The 19,130-nt window shown below is 32.2% G+C and overlaps 1 protein-coding gene and 1 pseudogene across 3 annotated transcripts; both read right to left on the bottom strand.

Annotated features, from left to right (window-relative positions):
- Positions 1–4,529: 4,529 nt before the first annotated feature.
- LOC110636520 (protein ALP1-like) lies at positions 4,530–10,296 on the bottom strand. Of its 3 annotated transcripts, none has more exons than XM_021786260.2 (4): positions 10,237–10,296; positions 9,632–9,820; positions 5,083–6,072; positions 4,530–4,862 (listed from the first exon to the last, which is right to left on the bottom strand). In XM_021786260.2, exons 2-4 carry the CDS (start codon positions 9,774–9,776, stop codon positions 4,768–4,770), a joined length of 1,230 nt encoding a protein of 409 aa, XP_021641952.2. In that variant the 5' UTR covers positions 9,777–9,820; positions 10,237–10,296; the 3' UTR covers positions 4,530–4,767. The 3 variants fall into 3 exon arrangements, with proteins under 3 accessions (XP_021641952.2, XP_021641951.2, XP_021641949.2); XM_021786259.2 differs by lacking the exon at positions 10,237–10,296 and adding an exon at positions 9,914–10,201; XM_021786257.2 differs by lacking the exon at positions 10,237–10,296 and adding an exon at positions 9,914–10,200 and having other exon boundaries at positions 9,632–9,824.
- A 4,611-nt stretch (positions 10,297–14,907) lies between these two features.
- LOC110636507 (protein SOSEKI 5-like) lies at positions 14,908–17,443 on the bottom strand (annotated as a pseudogene).
- Positions 17,444–19,130: the final 1,687 nt, after the last annotated feature.

Below are 19,130 nucleotides of genomic sequence, written 5' to 3'. Positions count from 1 at the left end.
GAGGAAAGAAAAAATATGAGGGAGAGAGGAAGAAGATGGTGAGCCGGCCATTTGGAAGAAAATGAGGTTTTTTTTTAATGATTTTTTGTCTTTACTTTAATATTTATCCATAAAAATGATTTAATTAAATAATTATTATATTTGTTTTATGATGTCATGCTTGATGATGTCATATTTCTTTATTTTCTTTTCTTTTCTTTTCTTTTTGTTTTTCCTCACTTCTTTAATTTAATTATATATTTCAAAAATTTTCATTTCTCATATTTTAGTGGACAGTGAGGTCATGAGTCACCTCTAGGGGTGAATTGACCAATTTGTCTCCCGCCGGTCTGATCCGATTTGTAAATAATTCGATATTTCTTCCAGAATCCTAACTTAATTATTTGATCTGGTTATCAACTCTTTTCTGTGATTTTCTTTTTTTCACTAGGTTCGCAATAGTCTTTAGGACTGCGGTGTCATAATTTCCCGTTCAAAATTAGGGTTAAGACTGACCTCGCAGTCACTTCCTGGGAAGGTCATCAATCGCTGTGACCCTTGGCTTATTTAACTTTTTATGCTTTGTTTTTCTTATTTATACTTTACCATTTGGTAATCACTATTTATTTCTGTTCAGGGTCTTCTAGGTGACTTAATTGTGGTTCTAATATCCTTAATTATCCGGAAAAACACCAATCACCGAAACAGTGTAATTTACCAGGTTATGCAAATAGAAGTGTTACAGAAGCACACTGAAATGTTGCTCAGAAATAGTCAGAAAAGCCTACTGTATGAAGAGGTAGTGATAAAAAAGTGAAAAACAGGTGACGGGACCAGCGTGGTTAAGGTCGCCTTAGGCCGGGGAGTTGACGGGAAGAAGCGCTTGAAAGTTCCTCCCTATAAGGACTTTGTTTCAGATTTCAAATCAGACCCATCGAGGGCTCTAATACCATGTGAGAAAATATAATAGAAGAATAATGTTGAGAATGATTGAAGAGCTTGATTATTTCCTCAAGTCAATTGTGTCAATTTATAATTTGTAGAGGACAACTAAATAGGAAATACAATACTAATTAAATACGTAATTATAGCCACAATTCTAGCACCTAAATATATTCACACAATCACTACAGATACACATATCCTAGCTATTTATGGTACATATCTTAACAATTATGTATATGCAGTAGGAAATCCAGTATTTCCTCTTTTGAATCCACATCCATATCCCGTATTAAAAACACCCAGCAGCTGATGTAAGAAATAATATTAAGCCAAACATTAAAACCAGGCAACCATTCTATAAAGAATTGAAATTTATTTATTTTTATGGCTAAATATGATTGCCAAGTCCTCATATATCATTTGTAGCGTTCAAAATGCTCCAATTCTGAAAGAAAAATGAAAGCAACAAAAGTCATTAGTTTCAGCAAACCATAGCAAAAATTTCAACATCTGAACATGGCAATTAACAAGAAGAATCCAGCAATCAACCTTACAATTCATCAATACATCATCAATCAATAAAATTCACAATGAAAATACAATTCATCAATACCAAATTTATAGGCAGACATTGCGATTGACAGGCAGAGGACGAAGCAATTTTTGTCAAGGACCCGTCGAAAGAGAAGGACTGTGAGGTTGAGGGGTGGGCTGGGGCCACAGGTTATCTGCGACTGGCAAGGTTGACGAGTTGCAGGCGAAAGGATGCCGCGATGGTGGACTAGGTTAAAGGTGATGCTCCAATTGGCGAGGTTGAACGGCTGTAAGTGAGGCAGTGATGTCCGCATGCCACAAAGGATGGGTTGGTGGCAAAGGGCAGCTAGTTCGTTCTAAACTCGATTAAAATTTTAAATTATTTTAACTTATTTCTAATTGTTCAAATGTCAAATTTATTTAATTTTATATATTCTTAATTAATAATATATAAAATATATTTTATTAATAATTTATATTTTAAAATTTCAATAAAAAAATAATTTTTATTTAAAATATAATATATAAAAATTTATAAATATTATTATAAATCAAATTCATCCGATTACGTACTATCTAAATTAATATCAATAAGCTCAATAGTACTCAATCAAATTAGATATTCCAAAATACTCGATCCAACGGCAAAGGTGAAAATGCAAAACGTAAAAAGCATATTAAACTAAAGGGAGAAATTGAGGAGAAAGATAAACTAAGGTATGAGAAATCCAAAGCTCATTAAAGGGTGTAAAAAATAGAAAGAAAAAGGGCAAGTAAAGATTTAAAGGAGGAGAAGACAGTGGAACTCAGTTCTTTGAGTACCATATATGTTCCTTGAGCCTTGTACATGAAACATAACGTAAGGCAAAGAAGCAGCAACTCTAACCTATAAAATGCAGACCAATATCAATAAATTTGGTTCAATTTGATTTTATCGTTTTCCTTTTCCTTTTTTTAAAATCTAAATTGATTAAATCAATTTCAGCAAAAACTAAAACTGACTAAAGCAGATCAAATTATTTAATAAATGAAATTAATTTTTTTATTCAGTCAAATAGAGTTAATTATTTTAGTTTAAATTAAATACTAATCTTTAAATAAATACAAAAGTAAATATAAAATAATAAATTATAACAACAATAATAAGATTCATAGTGCCTTTTCGACATTGCGATTTAAATGGCCAAATAGTTTTAAAAAATATATATTTTAGATGTTAAAAAAATAATTTAAAAAAAACATATTTTTTGTTTTAGTATTTTGATATTTAAAACATATGAAATTTTAATTTTAAATTATTTTTTAATACTCTTTCTAATTAATATTTAAAAAGATACATCAAAATCAATTCCATAAGTAACATCAAACAGAATCCTAATCTCAACTCTGGACAAGTGGTAGGTTAAGCTTGAGTTAGTACATAACTTGTCCCTAGCCTGCTAGCCATGCAAGATTCTAAATTCAACAAAATTTTTTTTTCTTTTACTTAAGAAAATTCCCAGCTTGATTAGTCCCCTGGAAAAATAGAGATTCTTTCCTCTTCCAAAGAGGTAAAATCTTTGTTCAAAGATTTGGGGGGGGTTTTGAACCTTTCTCCGGCTTCTTGTGGGTATCTTCAAGAGGATACAATTCGTAACTCAAGTTTGATCTTCCTTGCATAAGAAACAGAAGTAACCTTCGTTGAAAACCATAAGAACTCACATCATAATCGAAGAAAGAACCAGGTTGGAACACCATTGGCTCCTTTTCTCCAGTATTTGACTCTCCATCACTTTGATCATCTGGCTTCCAACTCCACGGCGTCAAGAACGAGTTATCGTTCGTCAAGAAGGTTGTGAATTGCGAGTAGTCCACTGCCGATTGATTGGCCAGGCTTAGTTGTTGCTGCTGTCGATGATACTGATACGCATAAAATTTTAGATCCATTATCGAACTTGGTTTTGTGGGATTTCTTCTTGGACAGAAGATTTGGATCAGAAGATATATATATTAGAGTCAAGTCCAATTAGAACTAGGAAATATAATTAATTGAATAAGTATAATCAATTTAGGATGTTTAGTAAAATTTAAATTATAAAATTTAATAATTAGAGTTTTACAAGGATTAAATTTTAATGGTCTATATATATATACATGAATAATTGATTAGCCATTGTATAGAATATATTGTAGAGAGCCCATAAAATAGAGATGTGTGTTAAATTCTATAATGATAAAGATGAAAAAAATAATTAGTGATTATAATTATTTTTTCTTGATAGTGAATTTGTTTAGTAGGGTAGACTTATACTGAATAACGTTAAATTTTATATTCTTTATTTTATGTGAATGAATTTTTTACGACAATATATGTATAAAATAAAGATTTTAAGTGAACAATAGCGTTTGGTTAGAAGACCGCCTCAGCTAGGGGTGTGCAGTTTTCCGTTTAAACCGAAAAATCGAAGCGAACCGATTAATTTGGTTCAATCGGTTCGGTTTTAAAATTTAATCGGTTCGATTTGATTTATAATTTTGATAATTTCGGTTAATCGGTTCGGTTCGGTTATTTTCATAAAAAAATAAAAAAACCGAACCGAACCAAAATTATTAATATATATAGGAAATCAAAAAATCGAATCAAATTGAATCAAATCGAATCGAACCGAACCGAAATCAAAGAAAACCGAACCCAACCTAAAGATTTTTGAGTTTTGATTTCTAATTTTTTTTGTTTTTATGTTTTTATTATTTAGATTTAATGTTAAAAATATGAAATTTTATAAATTTTTGTTTGATCGGTTTAAAACCGAACCGAACCAAAATTTATCAGTTCGATTTTCTCTTATCAATCGGTTTGGTTCGATTTTTAAAATTTTCGATTTTCGATTTTCAGTTTTATCGGTTCGGTTCGGTTTGAAACCGAACCGACCGTTTGCACACCCCTAGCCTCAGCTATTAGGAGTCCTGTTAGGATGGTGGATTGCCCTTGGCTTTTAGAAAATCCGAAAAATAAGAGGATTTTTTTTTAATTTTTTTATAAAAAATAAAAAGAACAGACAGAAATAGCGCAAAGGAGATAGTAGGCGAAATAAAAGTGATAAGACTAACTGCGCTCCTAAATATGGCAGCCATGCATCTTAGGAATTAATCTTTTATAGACTGTAAAACCGACATAAAGAATACTTGATGTACTTAAAAAAATAATAGTAGAACCAGATAATTGAGTTATGAGATTCCCATGATAAAACAAAAAAAGATGAAGTTCTATGCTGAAGCAATTACTGAAGCCTGAAGGAGTCTTAGGAACTCCTGTGAGCAACTCTAGTTCTATATTGTAGTGTCTCTCTCACATTGTTGTCTTGTCCGGGCCACTGCCTTATGGTTTGATGAACAATGCCAAGTAATCCACCATTTTAGCCAGGCTATTTACAATTTGAAAAATAAAAATAATAATATTAAAAAAGGAAAAAGAAACTGACTGCATCTCTATAGCCTGCATCGAGAGATCATATCTCAGAAACACTCTCAAGTAACAGTTAAACTAACTTCTTTGCTGGCCAACCAAGCTCTTGAAAATAGAAAATATTCATTGTGGCAATCTTCCAGATAAGTATAAAGATAGCTTGTCTCTCAGATACACACCTTTTATGTCGACGGATTCACAAGTCTGTTGCTGGTAGTCTGGGTCATGCTGGTGAGACAAAGGAATATCACTCTGTGCCTCATCTTCCAAATCAATGGCTATGTTATGGAGCAAGCAGCAGACTAGGATAATCCTTGGCAACCTATGTTTGTCAGGTCTCCACATCACTCCATGAATGATCCTCCACATGTCCTTCAGCCTCGCCAATGCTCTGTTGGCTACCATCTGAGTTGCAGAAAGCCGTTTATTGAACTCGGCTTTTGGTTCTGAGAGTTCTTTCCCCTCATATGGAACAATAAGATATGGCAGTAGAGGAAATCCTGAATCTCCAATTATATATTCCCTTATTTCTGATCCTTCAGAAAGCTGTAATTTTTTCCCATTCAACCTATCTCCTCTTTCACAAAGTTTATGGAAGTTTGAACTCTGAAACACCACCCAATCTTGCATTTTTCCAGGCCATCCAGTGACTATGTCTAGGAACCTCATCTCAGGGTCTACAACTCCCTGCAAGACCATGCTGTGATTCTTCTCATTATCGAGCCATACATTACTTGAAGTGTCTGAGGAAGGCAACAGCATCATGATGTGAGTGGTTTCAACCACACCACAACAATTAGGGAGACCTTGTATGTTCTCAAACTTAGATTTTATTTGCATCATTTCTAATTCACTAGAAGGCCATTTTAGGTGTTGAAGCCCCTTTTCTTCCATGGCTTCCACAAAACGCCAGGTCACTTGGGAGACAGTTGAGTGGTTCAAACCAAATGAATCAGCAACTGTCACTAGTGAATCACCAGAACTCAGTCTTCTTAAAGCCACAGCAACCTGGTCATGCAAAGATAAAACCTTGCCATTTAAAAACGTAAATTCCCTTGATTTAGCAGTCATATCTTCCTTCACAAGTGAACATATGTAATTGAAGGTTTTCCTGGTAATCCTGAAAACTTGTTCAAACTTGTCCAAACTCTTTGATGGAGATGGAAGACCTGCAGGTAGTGTAATGAGGAAACAGATTTAGCAGTCTTAAATCAGTAGCATTTTTATTGGATTACAGACTCGTGCAATTTCAAAATAAAAATGCCAAAAGATTTACCATTATTAAATCAGTAGCATTTTTATTGGATCCCAGACTCATTCAATTCAAAGTAAATGGCAACAGATTTACAATTATGAAATCAGTAGCATGTTTATTGGATTCCAGACCCATGCAATTTCGAAATAAAATGCCCAAAGCACCTCAACCTTCAATATTACAGTTACAAAAAAAAAAAAGCCTTCCTGTTTTGGCAGCCAATAACTAGCATATGCAAAAAGCATAGAAAACAAATTTAGAAATTGAAAGCATAATATTGTTTGCAAAGGGATGAGAAGAAGAAGATATGAATATATTCATTGTGCACAGATTTGACTCCTTACATTTTTTGGTTATTAAGGTCATCATCTACAGTAATGAATCAGTTGACCATTTTCATACAGAACTACATTCATAGTCGTTGATGGCGAAGATAACCAAAATACATGTACCTATCATCAAAGCTGAAAAAAGCCTATGCTTTAAACACAGAAGTATCCATCCAAAAAATTCCTGGAAAGATGATTTAAACAATAACAGCCACTTCTGTAACAGTTTCCTGGAAAGATTATTTAAACAAGGACACCCACTTGAATAATAGTTTCATGGAAAGATGATTTAAACAAGAACACCCACTTATGTAATAGTTTCCTGGAAAGATGATTTAAACAAGAACAACTGCTTGTTTAATGGTTCATCATAATAGACAACATTCATATTTTATTTATGAAAGAAAGAAAAAGAAAAGACATCAATTTATGTTTAAAATAAAGAAAATATGACAGAATTGGAGAAAAGAACTCCTAAAAGAAGTTAACCCAATGGCATGCTTTAAAAGGCCTTATTTTCTTTTATTTACAATCCTTTTTTTTTCCTCTTTTTTTTTTTTTAAAAAAAAAAAAACAGCAACCATTGTCAAAACATAGACCTCATAATAACAGAAATCAGTAGCAAGGAACCCATTAAGAATAATTAAAAAAAAGAAAGAAAGAAAAAAGAAAACACACTCTCACCCACATATATGGGAAAATCATGGAAGCAAAAGTAAAATAAGGATAGGACAACAGTATTAGAATCTCATTAGGGCCAAAAGTCATTTACTTTGTGGTCATCTTTATCTGGACATTTATGTACAGTCATGCAGTCATGTTCATATGAAAGATCTGTTGGAAACATTTTATATTTGCATTCAGCAGCACCCAAATATTAGTTACTTTTTAACATTTTGGACAAGTTTAATTTAGTGCACCTAATATATTTTTCCATAACATGGAAGAAACATGCTTGCAGGTATATTACTAATAAATTGGGTAGAGTAGGATGAAAATTAGAGGCTAACCTTTACACACACACACACACACACACACACACACACACACACGCATATACCTCGGCAATTATAACCTATCCAGGTAAGTGATCTTGTGATTAATAAAAGAAATTAGGAGCTAGCTCATTCTTCCTGTAAAACTCAATCAGTTGGACTGGAAATTCATCTCTGCCAAACTTCAGGTTTCCGAAGTTCCAGATTCATGTAATAATTTGCATACAGACCATAACACATTGGCCATTCACATAATGCACAGATTTGATCTAGTCAAATGATCTACAAGCAAATAAACTCCCTTCAATGACATCAAGGATAAAAAGACCTTAAATGAAACAATTGCCAGGTTGTGGACCTCCAACTGAGTTGCCAGGTTTTGGGATAAAGGCTTAGTTGAGTTGAGTTGAGTTGAGTTGAAATTGAATATATCAATTTCTTAAAGTGAATTTCTTCATGTAGTCTTTATACCCCTCTTTGCATCATAAATGGACTTCCCCCCCTAAGTTAAGCGCCCCATATGAGAATGATATAATTTCAAACCTCTGAAGACAAACATTGTTAAATTATAAGAAAATCTCCAGACTCAACCACGTGTTATGTAACAATGTATATCTGCCTCCTTATTTATTGATTTCAACAAGGAAGACGCCTTTAGAAGGCAAAAGGCATTATCCTAACACTTCAACACCGTTGTCTAGCCCTTTAACTTACCACTACCAAATTCCAAGATGTCATTACATTTAAACAAATCAATTAAAGATATCTTTTATCAGCAAACCATTCTAGTAAAGCAAGGAGCTAAAATATATCCAACACCAAGTAGTTGTTGCAACCAATTGCACACAGTACTCACAAGAAATAAAATAAAATAAAATAAAATAAAGCACAATAGCAGATCTGACCAACTGGCTAGAATGCCATTAATTGATCAAGTCGCAGCTGATAGAATGAAATCCAGCCCCAGAAATAGCCATTATGAAAACTTTTACCACTCCAGTTTCTATAATTGATATTTTTTACAACTGGTTCACTGCCTAGTAGCAATGCCTCTATATGTTTCTGCATTGAAATATAGCTAAAGGGGATAAAAAAATTATTGACAGCCTAAAAGATGAGATGTCAGATAATCCAGCTTATAATAAAAATTTTTGTGATGCTGACTCCTTTTAAGCTCTTAAAGAGAATGCAAGTCGAGTACCGCAAAGATAAATAACTACATGATATGTATCCACTTCAAGAGCAACTCAAGACCTAACTTTGTTTGGGAGGAGGTTTTTTAAAGTAATAGGAGGTTTTTCAAAATTTTAAAACCATGAACTTGTGTTTCTGACTGTAGAAGGTTTTTCAAAATATAGTTTTTTGAGGTTACCCACCAAATTGGTGGATTAACAAAGGTTTTCACTTTAAAAGCTCCAAATACTTAAAAAACTAAAAAAATCCTCCCCTTACTCTCAAACACTAAAAATTATGAATGTTTGAAAATCATGAAAACCCTTACTTTAAAAAACTTCACTTTATAAAACCTTACTTTGCTCTATCTCCTCCCAGGAAGTAAATCAATAGGCAGGAGCTCGAAAAGGAAGTTACCATTTGCCATGTCAATGTTTCTTCAACAGATTAATAGTGTTTATTTAAAAAGACAGTTTTTTTTTTCCCAACTACATCTGGAGGTCTCAATTGTATTAGCAGAATATTCACTTAACTTGCATTCCTAAAAACACTCAGTAAGCGTTAAGCTAATGGCATATGCCATTCTTGTCTTAGATTTCAGTACAAGCCTTTGGCTTCTATTACTACCAAAACCACATCGACTCTTATCCTTTCCCTCATTCGAAAAGACAAACTAGAATGTTTGGTAAGAAGGAACATTCAAAAACCAGATTAGGGATCCTTTGCAATGTATTGACACAGACCTTGAATAAAAGCTGAAGCGTAAAGCTAATCAAATTAACCAAAATTATATTCAACTCATGAACTGAATTCAATAGAAAATACAGATGACAAACTTCATATCCCATGATCAATAACGGCAATATTAAAACATCCAAATAAGAAACACAATAGAGAATAAAACAAAAGGAAGGAAAAAAAAAAAGGAAAAGAAAACAGATACAGTAAAGAAACAAAATTTATAAAGAGAACATACCATTAATCCTCTTGGAAAATTCATCCCACCAATCCACAGGCCCTTCCTTCTCTGCAGACACAGAAGCAGAAGCAGAAGCATAAGCATTATCTTCGGCCCTTTTATCTGTCTTTTTCCTCTTTTTGTACCCTCTTATAGGACCCATCAAAGCTTACACGACCCCAATTAAATCCAAACTGAAGAAACCCACTAGCTTGAAACAATTAAAAAAAAAATCAAAGAAACTAAATTAGAATCCACATAAGAACCAAAACCCATTATTGATAACACAAGAATACTTACCAAAGTCACACAGAGATCATAAAAGAATGATGAGAGAGATAATGGGTCGTAATAACATGCAACAAAATTTCATGAACAGGAAAAGCTAGTTGCGATATGTATATTGTTTTTGTGTGTGGCTTTTGAAGCATGCAAATAAATGAGAAAATCAATAATAACAGAGAAAGAGCGCTTGGATGAGATGGGAAAAAAAAAAAAGAGAAGAGAGAGAGAGAGGGTATGTGCATTTATATCTGCACAGAGAAGCTAAATCTATGTGCTAGCACATGTGGGTAGGTCTTTGTTAAAGACAATGTGGCAATAGAAGAGAACTCTTTTCTTACAAAATTTCCTGTTACTCTAACAATCTCAGAGAAGTAGAGTAATGTGCCTTGGGAAGTTAGCTTCAAGTTTTTGGAGTCTCCATCCGCATAAATTTCCATTTTCCCATGGTTTTTATGCATAAATATTTACAAACATTTTAGGGTCAATTTGTTCTTAAATGACAAAAATGTCCATTAGACTTTTTGTGCTTTTAGTAAAAAAATACCTCACCTATCACCTTTTTTTTTTTTTATAAAACAAAGTGTTCAACAATTAATAATATTGATATTGAAAAATAAAAAAACTAATTTATAATATAATATAAACACTTTTTGAATTATTTTGATATTTTAATATTTTTTAGTAGAATTTTTTATCACAATTATTATAGATTTTTTTTAAAAAAAATACATTTATTTAGCATAATAAATTTAATAATAATTCAAATTTATTAGATATTTATATTAAAAAAATGTACACAAAAGGAAAGAAGACAATCATATAAGGAATTCAACTCCATGTAAAGTGAGAATAAAAAAAAAATAAATCCACTGAAGAGGACAAATAAATAAATATACATATATATATATATATATATATATATATATATATATATATATATATATATTAAAAACAAATAAAAAAAAGTACGTAGGAAGTTGGCTTTTAATTTACCGCCATATAATTAAAATTAAGATTATTTACCTATTCATTTATTATAAATTTAAAATATAAAATTTATATTAAATTTTATATATTTATGATCGATCAGATTTAGATAAAAAAAATTTTTAAAAAAATTATTTCACCTATATTAAATCAAAATTTTAATTTAAACTCTATTTATTTCATAAAAAATATTTTATATAAAAAAATATTTTTAAAAAAAATATTTTTCATAAAAATATTTTCTATTGTTTGATTATAATATTAAATTAATAATATTTATTTATTTCATATTTATATTTTAATAAAATTTTTAAAGTTTAAAAAATAAAAAATAATTTTCTCTTTTAAAAAATAAAAATTATTTTTTTTAAAATGATTTAATTTTGTTTAATAAAAAATATTTTTCGTTAAAAATTGAGTAACATTAAATATTAAAAAATATAAAAAATATTTTTTATAAAACAAACGAAATAATATTGATTTGAAAATTTTAGTATCAAATGTCTTTGTTTTCTCTTACAAAATGGTTAGGGTATGAAATTTACTATTTTCGCAACTACTATTTCTAAATACAACCTCCTTAAAAATTTCATTTCGATATCCCAATTGAGTCAACTCGGTCCTTATCGAGTCAACTTCAACGGCAAACTACATTATATCTTCGATTAATATTAAGGTCGATTAATCTATTTTTCTTCTTTATATAAAAGTCAAAAGACACGTTTCAGTCTTGCATACATATTATGAATAAACAGATTATTGGTGAGTTCATGGGTGAATTTTTTTTTTTTTTTTTAAGATAGATAATCCATTTAAGAGCAAAGGCAGCACAAGGCCCAAAGTCAAATACAGTGGAAAGATTCAAAAAACATTAGTAGAACCCGGCTACATAAAACCCAACAAGAAGTCCAGAGGCCCCAAGCCGAGTAAATCTTAGAGCTAGGTGGCGGGTCATTCGACCCACAAATACTTAACTCGTCATACAGCTCCTCACACAATTCCAAGCCACAAGCGTCACTGAGAAGCACCAACAACCAACGAGGCGAGGGCCAACACTAGAAAGAGGCGATCACAAGAGAGGCGGCTTAAATTGGAACCTGAGCTTGGCCATGTGAAACTCAACCAAGGCTTGAAGTAATACCTCTCACTGCGGAGTAAGGGGGCTGGCATGCGCCCTCTGAAATTTTAATTTTTCAAAAGGAAGTAGGTTAAATATGAGAATATTTTTAATAAATTTTCATATTTATTTATTAAAAAAAAATTCTAACAAAGTTTAAAATATTAATATTTGTTCATTGACTCAATAATAAAAAATTTAATGAGTTGATATTGTAAAAACTTAAAAAATTATTTTTTTATTAGTTCAATTAAAATACAAAAAATTAGCTGCTTATATTTTTAAATTTTCTTTTAAATAGTAAAAGAAAATTTTTAAAAAGTTCAAATTGTGGATGTAAGACATTGAAAAAACACATAAGTTAGAAAGTTATGTTTGTTGTTGCCTTCTTGCCTGCGCCTACATGTTGTGTCCATCACGATTTTTTTTTTTTTTTTTTTTTTTTTTTTAGATTCGCCACTGCCTACGCCTACATGTTGTGTCCATCACTACTCTCACTCCCAAGCTACCACTAGCAACTTCAAAAGTTCGAACTTGGATCTCTCGATGGTGATTCTAGAGGAAGAGGCACGATAAAACTTATGGCATCTCAATTTCTTGTGGCCATAGGAAGGTCAGCCACCATTAACCAAGACCAGCATAAAGGCCCTCGAGATGCTCCTTCTACTGTAAGTCTAAGGAACCACCCTGCATATGTGGAGCCTAACAAACAACATTCACAATTGAGATCTTCAATAAGATCCCTTACTACATATCGATCTGCAAAATTGGACTCAAAAGAAGCTATTTACACCCTAAAGATGGGGAGGGAGAAACTCACTATCTGATCCAGGAGAAGACATTCCCCTACTCAAAAGGGGCAAAGAAAGACCTCAAGAAAGGTAGCAAAAACAATGATTTAAAACCTAAAAAAGAAAAAAAACAGAGAAAATTTTCTTTTTAGAAACTTGAGAAATACAAACCCGTGAACTCTTGGGGTGAACATCCAGAAATCTTATAAAGTAAATAAATATATGAGAAGATAACTAGTTTATTCTAATATTGATGATAAAAATAGAAATAAAAAATAGAATAATTCATATAATTAATATTATAATCAACATATGTTTAATTTGTATTAATTAAATATGTAATTTATTTTTTTTTATATTGACATAATTTTGTCAATGTAGCTAAATGCTTATAAATGATGAGGCAGTTGGATGATCTTGCAAAGTAAAGAAAGGTGAGCAGGGACACGTAGGTTCTTTCAGTGTTTCTCATTCAATGATAAATTTAGAATTTTAAGAAGATGATACCATGTGGAAATTTCGTCTCTATCATGAGACTTTAATATGAGTGTACCCTCCATATTTGCACCCCTAGCTAACCTCAATTCTTATTCACATCTTCTAATGATCTCTTGATCATACCGAGCACTTGATTTTTATCTGCTTTTCAAATTACAATTGCTCTTGAAGTCATTGCGTACTCATATCATATACAATTTTATTTGAAAATTATATTAGTTGAAAATTATTAAAAGTACACTATTTTATAATTAAAAGAATATTATTAATGATGAGAAAAAAAAATAAAAAAAATAATGATGAGAAAAAGATGATAGAGAAAATGAAAAAATAGGAAAAAAAATGAAGATAAGAAAAATAAATTAGAGAAGAGAGAAAGGAAATGAAACAATAAGAAAATGAGAAAAATATGATATAAAAAATTAAAATGGGAATAAGATGATGAAGAAAATGAATAAAAAAATTTATAAAATAAAGTTGAAATTAGAGAAAAAAATAATAAAAAATTAAAATGAAGATGAGAGAAAGAAAAAAAAAATAATTATCTAAAATTCTTTTTATTATATCTTTTAAGAATTTTAAAATTTTTAAAATTACAATCTCAAATATTATAAAATTATGTTTATCATATTGCTTATATATCTCTAAACAATAATAGTTTTTTAGATGAATTTTCAGTTAGATTTAGCTTAGGAAATTCCTTCAAATCAAATTCAAATCTAGCCTTGCAATTAATTTCACTTCAGGACTCAAACCACCCCACAATTGAAAACCCTAAAATTATTGTCAAAGTTGTTATTGAAAGAAAAAAAATTAAATATATTTATTAAAGAGTATCAAATTAATTAGGAAAATAAATTTAATATCTTTTAATTATAAGTCAACTAAATTAATAAAATAATTTTTTTAAATAATAATTAAAATAATTCAGTTTTTAAAAAGTTTTTTTTTTAATTTTAAAATTCAATACTAAATGAGGCCTAAATTATATCCTCTTTGGTCTCTTCCATCTGATAAACGGGCCGTTTTGGGCTGGACCAAGGAAGAAACAAGACGTGTGTATGTGTGATGATTTAAAAATAATATATATCTGTTTCGCAGAAATTATAGATTTAATTAATTAATTAATTAAATAATTTGAAAAAATAATAATTAATTAAACATATCATAAAAACATTAAAAAGGGTATCATCGTTGTATATATATATATATATACTATTTAAGATTAATATTAATAAATTTATAAAAATCATAATTATGCTACATATAAAATTTGAATAAACTTTTTTTTTCTTAATTAATTTTTAGGTGAAATTTATTCTATTTTAATATTGAATCCCCCGTAAATGCATTTATCTGTAAAGTGTTCTAAATAAAAAATGATGCATTATTAATCACTGAGGAATTCACCAACCAAATTAACTTAAATAAATTTATTTTATCACATTATATTGTAACTTCTAAAGAATATAATTTCAGATGTAGTGCTTGCCTAAACTTACACTATATAGTTATTTCCAATTAGGATCCACTTAATATAAATCGATTATTAATTTATTTTAAAGAATTAAAATAATTCAAACTCAAATGATTAAACTTAATTCTACAGCTAAAAAAAAAGAAAATCTGTCCAAATCTTATATATATCTCAATTTTTTTTTTCCAAACTAAAGGGGAGAACACGTTCTGCTAATTTTAGAGGTAAAAAGAAATTATTCGTAAAATTGTGAACAGAGGCCAATAGCCAAAAAGGCATAACATACATATAGACCATTTGACCTCGCTTAGATTTAAGAATAATGAGTATAAGTTTCATCTGAGCCTACTTAGGCGAGTTCCATTTACAAATGGGGCAAAGCAAATGCAATAGATTTCTCAGAGTTGCACCACACACAACGCCGGAGAAGCGCATCCCGGGCAGGCAAGTACCTCTCGAATCCCCACAGCCTGGCCGGCATTGGAAAGCTAAAATGGTTACCCAGCTCACGTGGGTGCTTAAAAACCATCAACCCAAAGGTAAACGCCATTGCCAAGGACAAAAGTCTGTTTCACATGCTTGAGAGTCAGAAATATTGTTTGTTTAAATAAACCTTAAAAACAACTAGCATTCAGCACCTAATCACCGAAATCAAGGCACATGTAGCATTGACCCTAACCCCAAAGATCAAAACTCAAACGAACATTTTACAAGCTCCAACAAAGAGGAGAGCCCCCCTTTATAAGATTTCCCAGTTCTCACTCATTTTAACCTCGCGATACCACCGAGCCGTGATTTGCACTCCAACACCTCAGAATTAGCCTATTCCTCTCTTTTTCTTATTTTCTTTTTTATCCATGCTCTTCGTTTTGAGTTTCAAACTACATAATTGAATTTAGGTGTTTCTCACTCTCATTTCGTCTCGTTTTCGACTTGCTGGATCTCGAATCTTTTGCTCCCTAGTTGACTACTGATATCACTAATGTTGCTTTCTTTCTTGGTTGGCGTTGGCGTTGCCTTTGGCTTCCTTGGTATGCACTTGGTGCGTGCTCCCTCTTCCTCCTTTCCTCCCAATTGCAGCAACTGCGAGCTTCTGTTCATTAACCCATTAAATGATCAAAATCAATCAATAACCAACAAACAAAAGCAATTAAGTACTACAAAACATTATGAATTAATCCAGTGGGTAGTAAACTCATTTCAGTCAATTAAAAACATTTTGGTTAAACCTCACGTGTCTCAGACTTGATAGATAGAATTAGTATTAGTTTAATTCACTTTTCCTGGTCACAGCCAGAATTCAATTCTGAGCCCAACATAGAGAAGAATGCAAATAACCCAGAAACAATAGGCACTATTAAAGGTTTGCATACCTATTTGCACTGTAGGAGTTGGACCTCTTCAAAGCGGGGACCTCCTCCTTCTTAGTATCAATCAAGCTCCCACTAAAGTACTCCTTGTCTTCTAATCTTGCCCCTCCAAAATTCATTAAATCCTTGGTTGTTCCCTCCGGGTTCCCTCCTCCACGTGGCAACCTCCCTTTGTAATGGCGGATCAACGAGAAGCCCTGCTCCTTCGCTGCCGTGGCTCCACAGTCCCTAAATGAGATAGAACCGCACGAAATCAGTTGCATCAGTACCGTCGACGCTTTCATCCTCCCACAATTCTCCACCGTCCGATTCAAACTTTCCTCATCTCCGCTCCCGGTGCTCAATATCAACTGCCCCTCAGCCTTCATCAAAGATTCTAATGTCTCGGGGCTAGAATCAGACGTTGGAGGTGATATCTCAATTTCTTCTTGGTTTACCTCCAGTTCTGGCCTTTTCTCTATTTGTAATTCTTCAATTTCCTCTTCTTGCTTTCCCGGCCTTCTCCTTCTCCTCTTGTCATCAGTCTGAGTCGACGAGTCAGCAGCGAGTTTCTGAGTTTACTTGGAGAATGGCTCAGTTCTATAAACCTTATTAAGATCGATGGAGCTCCAGGATTGGTTTCTTCGTCGCGTGATCACTGGAAAATCGGAGTCCTCACCGGACGATGACTTGTGAATCTCTAGCGGTTTCAGGGATCTAGAAGACGACGTGGTTTCGAGGAGGAGGGATTTGTTAGGGTTTGTAGAAGGATCAAGAAGCTCCGATCCTTTGAGAACGTACTCGTGGCCATGGACTGGATAAATGAAATCGTTTTCGCCTAAGTCGTGCCAAACGTAGCCGTTTTTGTAGCTCCTGCTTAGTCATGGTAATCAGATCAGACGGTTGGGGATGGATGAAATATTTTTTTTCTTAATATATTCTCACCGTTTAGAGGACCAGGTGTAGAGAGTGGCCATGCTTTTACCTCGAAGGATGTTCAAGCGGCTGATGACATCTGCAAAAAGAGGATTTTTTTAATATTAGGGCATTATTTAAATCAAATAAAAAAATTAAAGAAAGCTCTAAATGAATGATACCTCTGAGGTAGAGACCTTCGGTGGAAGAGAGAGGGACCTCCATGAAATGAGGATGCTCAAGCTGGCCATTTCTAGAAAGATAGAAAAGAACAGGAACTTTCCTCGCAGTAGCGTTTCTGGTTTTAGGTTCAACCCAGAGTTTGGTTCTTTCAGGAGTGGCGTCTCTGTCCTTAAACTTCCTGGAAACCTGAAGCAACTCTGCGTTTCTTGCTCTGGAACTGACCGCCATTTTCTCTCTGCAACGACAATTCAAACAAACAAACAAAGAGTTAAGAGAAACCGTTATTTCTAATGAGAAAAATAAAAGAAGAGCTGTGATAGTGATTTATCAGAGAACAGAAAGTGAAAGGAGGCAGAAAAAGAGAGAGAGGAGGCTTTGGAGTTATAAGAGAAAGGAAAACTGAGTCATAGAAGGTGTGAAAGGAGGGAGAGATTCAAAATGGGGATGCTGCAGACAACTGCTACACAACAATAGATAGGAGAAAGGGTCTCTGGCATTGCCTTTGTTTAGATTAGAGCTAGGTAGCTGCCTGCAGACTGCAAAGTCCGTGGCACTGGCAGAAAAATTCCTTCAACTTTTTTATGTGTTATGGTACTAACATCCAAGTTCTAACGGTGTCGTTTTTCTGGGTTGCATCTCTGTTGTATCCTGCCTCCTGTATCGCCGCTTAACAAATTTGGCCTTTCATGCTATTTTGGCCTTTATTCTCTATTAACATCAACTTTAGGATCTGCGCAAGATATTTTTCCTCCTCACTGTTAAAAATTTTATTCATTTCAATTATTTTATCAGAAATATTTATTTATTTCTTTCGAGAAATCCATTCAAGGCTACAGCCCACATACATGAAACAGAAATATCAATCATATTTTCCCTAACATCGCTCAAGTCTCTTAAACAGATGAAACCAGCTTAATCTTTGAATACTAGCCCATCAAACAATTAGAACAAAAACCTAGACCATTCGGACTATCTACCCAGAATAGAAGATTTGACAAACTCTATCTAGAAGTGCCGTTAGACCTTCAAATTACAAGTGTTCTCTGTAATGGTGGTCCAGCAAGTTGAAAACAACCAACACATTTCGCATAGCACCACCATAGCTTGACCAAGTCAGGAACCATTAAGCACAAAGGAAATTTGGGCAATGGAAAACGAATGGAGAAATAGGTGATAACAAGCAAGGAGAGCGGAAAGGCAGAACTCGACTAGTGATGTCACTCTCTTTTAACCATGAGGGTTGGCGACCATCTAAGTGATCGACGAAGGTACCCTGAATCTCAAAGATAAATCGGTAACTCATGCAAAGTCAGAAAGTAATCCAAATGAGATTTTAATTGTCTATATTTAAATATATTTTTCTTTTTATGAAAGGATTATGATATACTTTTGATTTTTATTAATTATTGTCAAATATTATAAAATAAAATAAAATAATTATAAAAGGCATCTTGATATTATTAAAAACGACTTTGAAAATTGGCATAAATGAGCTGGGTGACCATGTTGAAAATTGGGGCGCCAATTGATAAATAAGCTTCGGACACTGAAAATTAACAAGGATCATTATTCATTGTCCCCAAACCAGCAACTAGTAAAGTTGTTGAATTTGGAATTATCTCAAATTAAATTAGAATTATCTTTCCCCTCAATTCAATGTTTATTATATCAGATATATTTTGGAATAAGTTAATCAGTATCATATCATATGTTTTATAATTTTATTTAAGGTAAATTATAATTTAATATTTGAATGTTGGTCATTATTTATTAATTAATTTTTATATTTTAAAAATTATATTTTAGAAATGAAGGGAGATACAGAAATATGGAGAGGGGAAGGGAGGGAGAGAGGCAGTGATATTATAGAAATAAAAAAAAAATTATCTTTCATTTGACTTGATTAATAAACTAA

This window comes from Hevea brasiliensis, chromosome 1, assembly GCF_030052815.1.
Source record: "Hevea brasiliensis isolate MT/VB/25A 57/8 chromosome 1, ASM3005281v1, whole genome shotgun sequence".
Lineage (NCBI taxonomy): Eukaryota > Viridiplantae > Streptophyta > Magnoliopsida > Malpighiales > Euphorbiaceae > Hevea > Hevea brasiliensis.
The sequence above is the reverse complement of the archived record's forward strand: the minus strand, read 5'-3'. Positions and strand labels throughout refer to the sequence as shown.

Bases quoted from the DNA above. Each gene is read 5' to 3' on its own strand.
- LOC110636520 (XM_021786260.2), bottom strand. From the start codon at position 9,776: ATGGGTCCTATAAGAGGGTACAAAAAGAGGAAAAAGACAGATAAAAGG. The intron at 6,073-9,631 runs GTATGTTCTCTT...CACTACCTGCAG, and splicing joins ATTTTCCAAGAGGATTAATG to GTCTTCCATCTCCATCAAAG. The intron at 4,863-5,082 runs GTGTGTATCTGA...AATTGTAAATAG, and splicing joins TGAATCCGTCGACATAAAAG to CCTGGCTAAAATGGTGGATT.